This window comes from Platalea leucorodia (genome assembly GCF_965183815.1).
Source record: "Platalea leucorodia genome assembly, chromosome: 6".
In the NCBI taxonomy this organism is placed as follows: Eukaryota; Metazoa; Chordata; class Aves; order Pelecaniformes; family Threskiornithidae; genus Platalea; species Platalea leucorodia.
In genome coordinates this window covers 46849012-46862286 of record NC_138828.1, presented here as the reverse complement: position 1 = coordinate 46862286, position 13275 = coordinate 46849012, and the positions used below count along the sequence as shown (strand labels likewise).

The window sequence follows — 13275 nt, the reverse complement described above, 5'->3', positions numbered from 1 at the left end:
TCACATTCTGTACCGGTGGTTCAATATCATTGTGCAAGTTAAAATAGCATTTCTATTGTTCTGTTATTAAACAGCTGTTTTCACATTCTGAACAGCTGAAAGAAAAGAATTGGAGCAAATATTACCTACAGCACATTACCTTCTCTGGGATATGAATGATGTGTGATACTAATTTTAAAATCTTAGTCCTGATTCACTGATTTTCTTTAGTTTTGATTTGATTTGACAACACTGAAAACTCTAGTTACTCATGAAGTAAATAGTGAGAAAAGTAGTAGGCCTATGGAAGAGGTGAATAAATAAGCAAAACCTTGAGAATACCTGATAATTTGAAAATTTCCTGTGGTTGGAGAAACTTCCTTCCAATAGTTTTTCTATGAGTGACAAAGTCTTAAATTGGTAAAATATACTACTATTAAAAGTTTCCCTCAAAGGCTTATGAGCATGAACAGTTCTAATGTGAGAGAGGAACAGAAGCACTTTTTCTTCACAAACTATAAATCTGTTTCAGTTATTTCTCAAATTTTGAAAAAATTGGAAAAAAAAAAAGGGGGGGTTGTTTCTGATGAAATTTTTCATTGGATTGCACCTTATTATATCTGTTATCACTTTATTGTATTACACTGTTTTTACTCTGTTATGCTATTTTACTGTATTACACTGTGTGGTGGGTTGACCCTGGCTGGATGCCAGGTACCCACCAAAGCTGCTCTGTCACTCCCCCTCCTCAGTTGGACAGGGGAGAGAAAATATAATGAAAAACTCATGGGTTGAGATAAGGGCAGGGAGAGATCATTCACCCATTACCATCACAGGCAAAATAGACTCTACTTGGGGAAATTAGTTTATTTTATTACCAATCAAATCAGAGTAAGGTAATGAGAAATAAAACCAAATCTTAAAACACCTTTCCCCTTACCCCTCCCTTCTTCCCAGGCTTAACTTCACTCCCAATTTTCTCTACCTCCTCCCCCTGTGCGGCACAGGGGGATGGGGAATAGGGACTGTGGTCAGTTCATCACACGTTGTCTCTGCTGCTCCTTCCTCTGCAGGGGGAGGACTCCTCACGGTCTTCCCCTGCTCCAGCGGGGGGTACCTCCCACGGGAGACAGTCCTCCACAAACTTCTCCAATGTGAGTCCTTCCCATGGGATGCTGTTCTTCATGAACTGTTCCAGCGTGGGTCCCTTCCACAGGGTGCAGTCCTTCAGGAGCAGACTGCTCCAGCCTGGGTCCCCTGCGGGGTCACAAGTCCTGCCTGCAGGATTGTTATTGGTAACAATACTCACACTTTTAAATACAGCAGTTATGTGAAATTAATGAAATTTATTCTAGTTCAGACTATTAGCTCGTTTTGTTCCTATGTTGTCATTTCTTTTAACCTTCTCCCTTCGACTTCACCTATCTCAGAAGGTGAAAAAAGAAATCTTTACAAAATTTCTCTTCCACCTCCTTGCCCCAAGCTATTGCAATATTAAGAAACACTCTCTCTACAGTCCACGTGTCCTTGTAAATATTTAGATCTACCTTATTTTTTCATCTTTGACTTTACAGGCCCTCATACATCACTCCCATTATCACTCTACTGTCATCTCTCCCCCTTTTTCTACTTTTACGTATAATTGGTATGTGTACAGTGTTACTAGTTTGCTGAGGCTTTTTCTGCTGTTATTCCATGCTGAAAATGGCAATGGGCATTTTGTGATAAGCTCTGATATCATGCAACTATGTATTTCCCTGCAATCCTTGTTCAATATATATATTTTCAATATATATTTCTTATTTCTATGCCTTTTAGACAGTAGATTATCCAGTGAAGGATCCTTTTCTAATACTTGTGTAGGCTTTTAACCACTAAGGAATTAACTTACAGCTATTGTTAAGGGTAATCTTAGAAAACAAGACTGAAGGATTTTTAAGAGATTTCCTATATTTATCTGCATGCAGAATTAGTTACTCCAAAAGCATTTATATGTTTTCCTAGTTTGTTCCTAAGACCTCCCACTGATGGTAAGCCCACAGACTTCCTAGGTATGAACTCCCATAGTCTAACAATCACTGAAGAAAGACACGAAGTGATCACTGGACATTCGAAGCCCTGTGCTGCTGAATAGGAAAGCTACCTACTTAAGCAGAGTAGGACGTCATGAATTGCAGGAAGGATATATCCTTCAAGCAGGCTCATATGGGGTCAGAGGGGAAAAAAAATAAAATACTGTTAGCAAAGTTTTGGAAGGGTGGAAGGTGTTACATCCATGCAGGTGTGTGATGGCTGCTGGAGGTGGGCGACCTGTACAACAGGTTACTTAGTAAGACTTTGGCAGCAGTTTAAGTATACGAATTTGTACATTTTACATTGGTATTTTACAGTTGGCTGTGATATAGTAATTTGTCCTTAAATGAATGTAGTCTCAAGCTATATCTTTCTTTCTATTTTTATGCAACCAGCATACCTAGTTGGGAATTACCCCACTTTTTGAAGTCTATATGTCTTGTACATGTTTAGTATATTCCTTTATATTTTTCTTACAGGAATTATCCAGTAGTTTAAATACTGCCTTCTGTAGTACCTATACTTACAAAATTTCAATAGACATTTCTATGTCTGGCTTAACCTGTTCTCTTCAGAGAATCTTGTGTATAAATAGCTGCTAAACATATATATATTTATAAAAGACAGATTGATATTTGTTCATTAAAAGCAGAAAATTAATACTTGAACAGGTAGAGGAGTTATCCATGCTAAAGGAAATAAGAACTTACTAACTTACAGGACAAAATAGGAAATTATGTGTAGAGGCTACATGTACTTTGAGCAAAGTAGACATACTTTCTTTAAAGAATGGCTTTTTTGTGCCTTTTTTTTTTTTTCCTTTTAATATGTCTCTGGTATTCCTATGATTTAGCATAGCCTAAAGCAATTGGAACATGTTAAAATATATTGACTCACACCTGTTGAGCATCTTGTAAGTAATTTTTAATTGGCTATTGTCTGTATAAACATTTAAATTTTATAGGCCTCACCTTGTTTTCTATCCAAATCCTTTGTGCATAACTGGTAATGCTTAGGAGAAAATAAAACTTTTGGCTACTGAGTCAATGCATGTTTGCCTTCCCTCAGCCAGTGGTTCCTGCCTTTTCTGTCCTTCAAGAAGGGAATAGGCAGGGCTCTACAGGACGTAAAAGTCATTGTGAGAGTGGTGAGATTTGGGAGAGTCAGAGAAGCCGCATTCATGAAACTACTTGACAAACTAGGCAAGGTAGTGCCAGGAACTTGAGCACCCTTGCTGGGGAAAGGGTTTGTTGTGGAACTGGGCAGCGGTTTAGACACTGTGATGGATGGACAAAAGGTTGGTCTTTTATAACTCAAGAGCAATTGCCCTCACTTAAGACACATTGCACAGGGTAAAATATATTGAGAGAAAATTCAGCTTCTGTAATTGTTTCTAATTCTGTGCCTTTTTAGTGGATATCGTCATTTATCCTTGTGAGGTATTTGAGTGATGCACAAAGAATTGGTGTTGTGAGTGGGAACAATTCTGTGTCAGCACTGTATGGATAAAAAATGGAATAATCCTATGGTGATGAAAGGAATTGAACTGGATATCCTCTTTCTGTGGTTTTCCTGTTATTAAGGATCCTCCTCAGTAACCCGATAGGTGAGCGAGAGGAATTGTGAATATAGGTATAACCAAGGATTGACATTGTAACCTGCTCTGAATAAAAGCATGAAACTGTACAAGGAATTAACTGTTTAACGTTTCATGTTAATCAGCTGGCATGTCTATGTTTAATAGGTCAAGTAGCAACTGAGAAAACTCAGAAGTTGAATTAACCTGCGTCCTTTCACAGATTTTCTAACATTATGGGTTGTTAGACTTGTCCTAATCTCTCTTTGGCCTGCAGTCTTCAATTTTCAAAAGTGTTTCTTAAGAGTAAAAGCTTTCTTTTTGCTTTCTTGATATAATATATTAACACACATCTTTATTTACTTGTAGGGTGCTTTGAGTGTTGCATCAAATGCCTGGGAGGTATTCCCTATGCATCTTTGATTGCTACCATCCTTCTGTATGCTGGAGTCGCGCTGTTCTGTGGTTGTGGACATGAAGCACTTTCAGGAACTGTCAACATTCTGCAAACCTACTTTGAGATGACAAGAGCTGCAGGAGATGTTATTGATGTCTTTACCATGTAAGTTACTGCTTTCTTTTAATTGTTTCCTTTTAAAACTGCTGAAAAATTCCACAGGGCATATAAATTTGACTCAAGAAAATGTGTTGTAATGAAAATCATAGAAAGAATGATTTGGATAAGCTCAGCAGATGAAGTTTTGACAGAACTGATATTCTTACTATTTACAAGTAATTTATAATACTATTTAATATCCCATATCTATAGTTTAATTTATTACTAAACATTGCTTCACATAATATGGATTAATCTGTTCCATCCATGCTTGCTTTTATCCTGTTTATCCTGCGATAATTTCTTTGCTGAAATATGTAAAAAAAAAAACCCAAACCTGAAGAGTTGTGCAGAACCCTGACACTTAAAATGTCAAAACTCTATTGCCTCTGGTTTTCCTAGAATTCATCCATTTTGAAGGTTTCCTGCTTTGCTACTCCTGAAAATCTATTTCTGGAAGGCCTTTGTTTTATTGAGTGTCTCCTCCCCTTTGGTAAATTAATTACATTTAACAAAGTAGTTTACTGTAACCTGAAATTAAATGATGTATTTTCTAATCTTATTGTCTCTTTAAAACATGATTTTCTTAGATATTTGAAATCCACATTCTTATCTGGCTGCTAATCGTCATAACTAAAGCTGAAGAATACTATCCTCAAATTTGTAAACCTTTTCTTTCATGAATGTTTTTTTGAGAAGTGAAGTGATTTGATCATCCATCAAAACATTGACTTCTTATGATAGATAGTTCCATGATAACGGCAGTTCAGTGCTTAGCAGTGGTCAAAAAGCAAACCAAGTGCCAGGTACTACTGGAAAAATCATAGAGAAACAGAGAACATACTTATGCCATTGTATAAATCCATCTTTCCTACATATCATTAATACTGTGTACAATATTGGTGCCCCAAAGAGGGCAAAAAAAGATGATTAGAGTTATATAACAGAGGCTATATGGTTAAAAATTGAGTATAGTAGGACTCTTCAATCTAGAAAGAGAGTGATTAAGAGCTGTTGGGCTAGAGGTCTGTAAATTCACAATGTTATGAATAAGGATTGCAAGGTTAGATTATCTGTCTCTTCCAGTACAAGAAGTTTGAGATATCAGAGGAAACTAGTAGGCACCAGGTTCAGAAGGAACAAGTGATGGTTCTTCAATTGCTGTATAGCAGACCTGTGAAGCTAGTTGCGTATTGTGGATGCCAAAAGCTTACATGGGTTCAAGGGCAGACTGGATAATCTTGGAAAACAAATCCATTGGTGGTCTCTAATGGCATACAGACTTATCCAGCTCAGGAAGTCCCAGAACCTAGAATAGCATTGGGGTTATCCTATTGACTTGTCCGGTCTTACTTTTATATTCATTGTTTGAGACAGGAAAATGAACAAGATACCACTGTTTTCCTGATAGCTAGAAAGAGAATCTTAAATCTCTTAACTTGTGTAGTGCTGTATTATCAACATCCTTTCCAAAGCTTCTCTGTGAACATTAGCTGTATTGTTTGTGGGATTAATAGCCAGAAGGGAGAATGTACCAAGTAAGTATGTCACTGCTATGCCATATCCAAATTTCTTCTTAGGACTGAGGAATTTAGATGTCTATTATAATAATATATTGGGTTGATGTGAAGTATGAGACTTCTGCTTTGCCTTTTTCGGCTTGTCATTTCGAATAATGGGTCTGACTTGACTTGGCGGCTGAGGTTCATTGTTATCCTGAATGAGAGATCAGTCATTTTATTAGGCTCTAACTTATTTTATTAGTCCCTAGGAAGCCATTAGTGCAGAACAGCCACAAATCGATGCTTTCTCTTCATAGCAAGTTTTCCAGCTTCCCTCTGTCAAATACTTAAGTGAAAATATCAGTCAGGAGCCATAGTTCAAATGCATATAATTCACTGGAAATGATTAAGGAACTGTAAAGGTGGTTTTGGTTTTTTTTCTTGGTATTTAATTGTTTGGCTTAGCTAGTAGCTTTTTAATTTTGGGGTTTTTTTTGTTTACTTAAAGATACACTAAACCCAATTCTTTCCTTGGCAGACCTACTGGAATAAAAATTTCAGTTTATTCAGTTGTGAAAAATGTCTCTAAAGTTACGCCTTAAAGGCAGAAGGAGCAAATATTTTGACTAAAAGCAGATGAGCCATTGCTTTTAACTGGATAAACTGTGTGATTCTCAAAGAAATTTGCACACGTTAATTTTCTACCTGCTTAAGTAGATATTACTCTGCTTTTTAAAACAATTTTGTAGAGAGAAGAAATGCTTGATATTTTGTCACAACTATGGATTAACAGTTGGCTGTACAAAAGCCCTATGGTAATTGTATTGCTTTGAAAGGCCAAAAAGCAGTAAGAAAAAATATGTAAGTAGAAACAAACAGTGCAGTGTCTACATTCTTAAAACTATACATATTGAAATGCAAATAAATCCTAGTTGTTTATTGTTCTGACTAGAAATAATAAGAATTAAAAAAAAAAATCTAGCAGTGCGCCCTACTAAATTCTACTTTTTTAAGGTTATTTATGACATTTTGGCTCTTAATGCTTCTAGTGCTGTGAAGTGTCTGAGGCTGACTTGGAGTCCGTCCTTCTGTGATAAATACGCTAGGCAGATGCTGCAGTGGAGTCAAGTGTGTTAGATATTGTTTAATCACGCTTGTGGTTTCTGTCTATATTTTTATTAGCACAGTGGATTTCAAATGTCATTCAGAATAAAAATCGATCCCTATCTGAGAGCTACTTATGTGGGTGGTAAGAGATAAGGGCTTTTTTAACTGTGCCCACAACTGTGTTTATTCTGAACTCAAATAACACAACTCACAAGCCACCCTGTATCTTTTATCTTTGTCAATACAGTGACTCATTGCAATTTAAAAGAAGCAGCAGACCCCTGTAGACAAAGTAAGGCATAATGAGGCCATAAACAAGATCTGAAACACTCTTTAAGTGCCTAAAATAAACGCCGAAGTACCTAATTCCAACAAAGCCATTCAGAAATGTCCATGTCAATGTCCGTGAGGGCACCAACAGCCCTGATTGTCCCTGCCTGGCTTCAACCTGTCCATGGTCCAGGATCCCATGTCAGCCCAGCCTGGGGCTCTCAGTTCCTCAGCACGGACTCAGACTCACCGGGCTGTGGGGCTGGGGCTGTCCTGGCTGCCCAGGCTGCTCCCTGGCTGGGGTGCTGGAGTGGGCCCTGGCTGCCCCATGGGGAGCCCTCGTCCCGCGTGGTGCCCTGATGCTTGGGGAGAGATGAATTAATTAAGAAACTGCAATAGGCCTCGAAGTCCCCTGGGAGGGCTCTGCGCTTGGGGGCTCAGACAAGAGCAGCAGCCCCATGGGACAGAAGAGGTGGTCTGAGTGCTGGCCCTGCAGAGTGGATGTGGTCCCTCATTCCAGCTCCCCAGACTCTTCTCTGAGTTCAAATAATATATACCAGCTGCAGCCCATATCTGCTTTGGAAATACTAGTAAGTAGTAAATATTTATAATTTTAAAAATGAAGAGCAAGTTTTGCAGATGGTTTTAAAATTCCTTAAATGCCAGGCAGTTAAATAAATTTTCTCAAATTTATTATTTTCTTTCCAAGTTAAAATATGGAACGATCATGGTCAATAATTCTGAGGTATTGGAAATATCCTGGAGAGATGCTGGGTGGGGTAGAGACAGTGCTTTTATAGTAAAGGTTTAGAGTAAAGAATGCTCTTTTGCTTACCTGTTTTGAGGAGGAAAAAAGCAAACCCAAATTTGTCCTGTAATAGGGTGCTAAAAGCAATAGTTTCTAAAAAGTAACAATGAATTTTTTTAAAAAGGATTTTGTCTCAAAGTACTGGATTACAGCCTGACTTGAATTTCTTCAGGGCGATGTAGGTAAAACAGATACTCTAAACTCTTGAAAAATAAATCAAATGTATTCAAATTCATGAGAACACATACTGTATAGACAGGTATTCCTTATGGAGAGAGCATATCTTCAAAAATCACAAAGCTGAGTGAGGTAGACTCTTCTCTCTTCACACAGTCATTTCTAAATCCATGAACCTTTAATGAATTGGATGGTTATAAAAACCATTTGGAATTATCAATGAGTGACTTTTCATTGGGACTAACTGCTAATTATGTTGTTTTCTGAATCACTTCTGTGGAACTTCATTCCCCATATTCTCAGACTTCTTCACTATCGACATTATCACTGCTCTAATGGTAGCTGCTTCCCCCCCAAGTGAAGAAATGCCTGTCTGGGGATTTAATGTACAGAAGTCATAAGCTGTTGTTTGGGATGTGGATTCCTTCAGTGGATGTATAGTAGTTATTTTAGTTCCTTGTGATTTAAAGGGATCCTAAGAAAATAAATATGATGGTTTAAATTATCCTGAAAACTGCCTTTACGATATTTTAACTGTAATAGGTAAATGGTTTGTGTTGCCCACTTTGTCAGTTTAACAGCTCTGTAGGCTTCACTGAAACTGAGTAATCTGCTTGAGGTAGATGTGGTATTCAGTCATTCTTTTAATAACTTAATAAACTGCAGTGAACACTATATCTGCAAAGTACCAGGTATAACTAGATACGCTTACTTAATCACTGATTTTGACAAGAGTCTGAAGTCAGCAGAAATAGATGTAGAATTATCAAACGTGTATTGTATGAGCTGGATTTTTATATTTTTCTGGTGTTTGGAACAAATTCCAGGAGATGTTTTTTAGGAAATCAGCAGCACAAGGTACGTTTTGTGTATCTCCCAGCATCTTTTCACAGTTTTTTCTCTTTAGTATGCAAGGCCAGTTAGTGCCATCTGTCACATGGTTGTGATATATAGGCCACAAAACAAGGGAATCACACTCTTAAAGTGGAAAATGAAGAAATCTTCCTGATAGAAACATTAACAACATTTTCCTACTACAGTCAGATCTAATTCAGGTCGTTGTAAATTCACTTCCTTTTAAAGGTGTGAAACCAAATAGTAAACTAAATGAAATTACAATCTGGAAATCTTTTGTCGCTATCTTCTCTGTTGGAAGTGCCACAGACACTCTACTGGAGCCACCATCTTACAGCTAAAAATCTTCTTCCTTTCAAAATGTGAAAGCCCGTGTATCAGATGCTGTTGTCTCCAAGTTTGATGCTTGCTGATAACTTTTCTGTTAGTCAGTGTATAGTCATTGTTAAAAGGGTATTATTTAGTACTATACATATGTATGTGCAACTGTTTTCTTTTGAGGAAAAACAAAAGAGCATGTGTAGAAGCTTTTATATCCCCCCTCTTAGTGTTGGAAACCAGTGTTTTGCGAAGTAGATAAATGGATTTTATTCTGATCTTCTGCTGTTGTTTGGTTTTGTTGGCTTTGCGGCTGTCACAAGTTAAATATTGATACCACTAAAAATATTATTATTGTCATTAATATAATTACACTAATAATGGAATACTGTGAAAGGTATTACAATGAGACCTGTAGTAAAGGATAGCTGATACGAAATACAATATTTATAAATATTTGCATTAGACCCTGTGATGGTTCTGTTTTAGTCATCTACTTAGTATGCAATAGTACTAATCTGGGTTTCCCTATACATGCTTGTTCTGTTACAAAAGCTTGGCATTCTTTAAATTTGAACTTAAATTATATTTTACACGCTATTTGTATCATGGGAAGCAAAACGAGTAAGGCTCTGTATCAGGACAAGCAATTGGTAACTTATGCAGGGCTGTGTCATAGTATGTCTGGAAACAGCAACCATCCTAAAGAGCCCTGGCAGGTGACCCCAGTGATTCTGTAAGGAGAAGTTTCATCTGAGCACGGATTCAGCTATCTGAGCCTACGAACGGGAAGAACAGACAGGAGAGAAGTGTAGATGTACACCCTTTGCATATACCAAACTGGTAGGATGACTGCCTGTGAGTGAAGTCCAGGCTTGTACAGTCATTTGTTTGAGATGTATGCTGCCTTTTATAAGGTGTAAACTGCCTTTTGGTAAGGATTGTTTTCACACTCCTGATTATATAATAGTATCCAAGTAGTTATGTATACAATAGTTTACTTTTCCTTTATACCTCAAATTAATATGTTATCTAGGGTGTATGATCTAAAGTTTTTAGCTTCATATTTGTAAAACTAGTATTAAAAAGTTCTTATAAAATGATAGTTTTATATTAAAAAAAAAAAAAATAAAGTATGCCTGGTTAGAATTGTGTTTGGTTTTAGATAATAGATTTTACTGTTGCATTAGGTCAATTTGATACCTCTAAATGTATCCGAAAAAAGTTATGTATCTGAAAAAAGTTATAAATATCAGGAAAGATATTTTATTACAAAATATTTTGCAAATGCAATGCTTGGAAACTATCCATAAAATCCCCGAATATTACTACATTGATACATATGAAGTGTAGTTTCTTCTGTGACAGCAAATTGTTTTCAATTAATCTTATTTCACCTAAGTATTGTAGAAGTCCTAGCTTGATATCTAATACTGTGTGTCTAATGTGTATGCTGCATAGGCTGATAATCATCTTGCACTACAAAAAATGGACAACAGTGGGCTGAGAACGGCCTTATTCAAACCCTCTTTTGAAATCTACAGAGAATCTGCTCTCTTGGTATTTTTGAGATGTAAGCTCTGAAGATGTAGTCCAGGTTTAAGTGGAGGAGTCATAAGGCTACATATGCATTAGAAAGCAGTGTTAGCACAATAGAAACTGATCGGTAGACCTAAATACTTGGTGCTAATAACTTGCTGTTCATACAGTGTTTATTTCAGGGACTTATCTTGGACTCAATCTTGCCTGATACAATGGGCTGAATATCCATTAGCTGCTGGAGTGCAGTAGGAGCACTTGTGGAGCATACTTCCCATTTAGCTTAACTGGAAAGGAATCCATGTTGTGCACTCTGAAAAACATGATGCAAAACGTACCTCAATAAGTAGGGACAGCTGCAGAACTTGCTTAAAAAAAAAAAAAAAATATCCATTCCTGAGCCAAAACTCTAATGGGGATATACTGATAATCCCTACTGCTGTAAAGTTAAAGGTTTGTTCTCTGAGCTCAGTGGTAAAAAGACTTCTAACTAGGCTAATGAGAGTTCCCACTAATAGCACTCTTTGAGTTCTTGTACCTGGATTCTGACTAAATGTAGAAGAATGAAGTTATCTCTTCAAGGAAGGTCTAACTTTGGCCTATGTGTCTTGTTCGTGTATTATAATTTGACAGGAACCACCAGAGAGAGCACAATGTCATCAAACGATGCATTTTTCATTTTAAAAAAAAATGCAGTTTACTTAAGGAGAACAGTTTCTATTTCACTGCAATGGTTCAGTCACACATAAAAAGTAACACTGGACAAATATAGCATATTAAAGATTAGATGCAGAACATAACATTTTACATCTGGTATCATTTGGTAGATGCACCAAATCTGACAAAACATGGCAGCACCTGAGAATATCACCTTTGCAAGATTATACAGCGCTGAAAAGTCACATTTACAACCTATTCAGCTGTATTATGTAGCCTAGTGTTCTGTATTCTGTTAAAAGCAAACCCAGTAAGAATCTATGTAAATAAAATTTAGGATTTGGGAGGTACCTGCAAAACTGTGGTCCTCATTTTATGGAATAATTGAATAAGGAAATTCATAGCAGTGCATGTGAATAACAGCATAATAATTACATAATTGTTTGGTCTTCATCTGTGCAAATACAGTCCACTACTTTAGGCAGACAGCTGCATTATTTAATACTCTGTTAAGCAGCTCTCTTTCTTGGTTGTCTGGAATTTTAGGTTGGCTATGATCACTGCGTGCCTGTGATTTGAAGCACTTGCAATAGATCTTTCTCAGCAGGTTGTTCACGTTCATAGGAAAGATCTTTTTCTCTTTTAAGTGCCTTTGTTTCCTTTTATTCTTAGTTTACTTTATAAACATATAAAATGGAAAGCATATATTCCTTTGTAATGTACATACTGCTAAATTTTGCTTCAGGTGCCGTGCAAAACTAAGATAACTGGCCTTTCCACAGGAGATCTGAAAAGGGTAAAATTAACTATTACCATCCCAATCTGGAGTTTTAGTATCAAGTTGTCAGTCTTACGCTATCAGTATTTACTGTGTGTGACTCATCCTGTGATATGCTTTTGCCATATCTTTTTACACTTTATTGCTGTGGAAGTTGCCTGGGAATTCAGTATCCATAGTGCACAACGCCATCATGTAATTCTGCCAGAAGTCTGCACGTTACTGTGCGCTAATTCCAGTCTTTTTTTGGCCGCCTTCAGGCAAAGAGGGCTCCAGATGTCTTCTGTAATTAACATCTTTAAAAATGTTTCGAAGAAAGTAGTTTTGCCAGAGGTGAGCAGACAGAACAAACCTAGATTATCAGAAACAACTTTGAGAAGCAGCCTTGTCCATGTGTCATAGTCAGAATTTCGTGTTTTGGACTCAAACATTTCATGATTATTTAAATTCTTATGCTGTATCCTTTCCTGTTCCAAGAAAGTTACAAGATTCATAGGGCAGAAATGTGGTTTGTGCTGCTATTGCTCCTCTTCCATTAGCTTGTGAATTCTCTACTGCTTTTCAAGGTGCTTCATGAAATCTCAGCTCAACTGTCCCATTCCCAGGAAGGAAGCAACTGTCAAGCTTTTAGAGGATGATGATTTAGGGTTGGATTCTGCATACCTGTAGAGAGTTGTATGCCACAAATTAATCTGTTGAAATCAATGGGATCTTACGTCACATCAGCTTCTGTTCAGAGTAGAATAACAAAATCTGTCCCTTGCAGAATGTGAGTGTAACTTGCATATTATAGTATGATGATCTCTTCTTTATATAATCCTAACAATCTGGCTTTAGTTTTGAGGAAATGATTTGTACGATTACATACAAAATTTCTTCCAGAAATACAGAATCAGAAGTTCCTGTTTTCTTTTTATTATGGTTTATTTCTACTTTAACAAAAAATACTTTTAGGTCTTTGTTGCTCTTATGCTTTGTCTACTGTTAATCCTTTCTCCTTTTATCATTTCCTGACAAACTTTAAATGAACATTCTGTACACCAATTTGTTTTCTTTCCACCTGAAATTTAGAAATTTAGA

General features: G+C 36.9%; 1 protein-coding gene across 1 annotated transcript in view; it reads left to right on the top strand.

Annotated features, from left to right (window-relative positions):
• GPM6A (glycoprotein M6A) overlaps positions 1-13275 on the top strand; it is a gene marked incomplete at both ends in the record, with an annotated part of 128560 nt that overhangs the window by 84202 nt on the left and 31083 nt on the right. The window contains one exon of the mRNA XM_082314803.1: positions 3998-4190. Within this exon, the coding sequence (XP_082170929.1) occupies positions 3998-4190 (193 nt within the window). The remainder of the gene's footprint in view (positions 1-3997; positions 4191-13275) is intronic.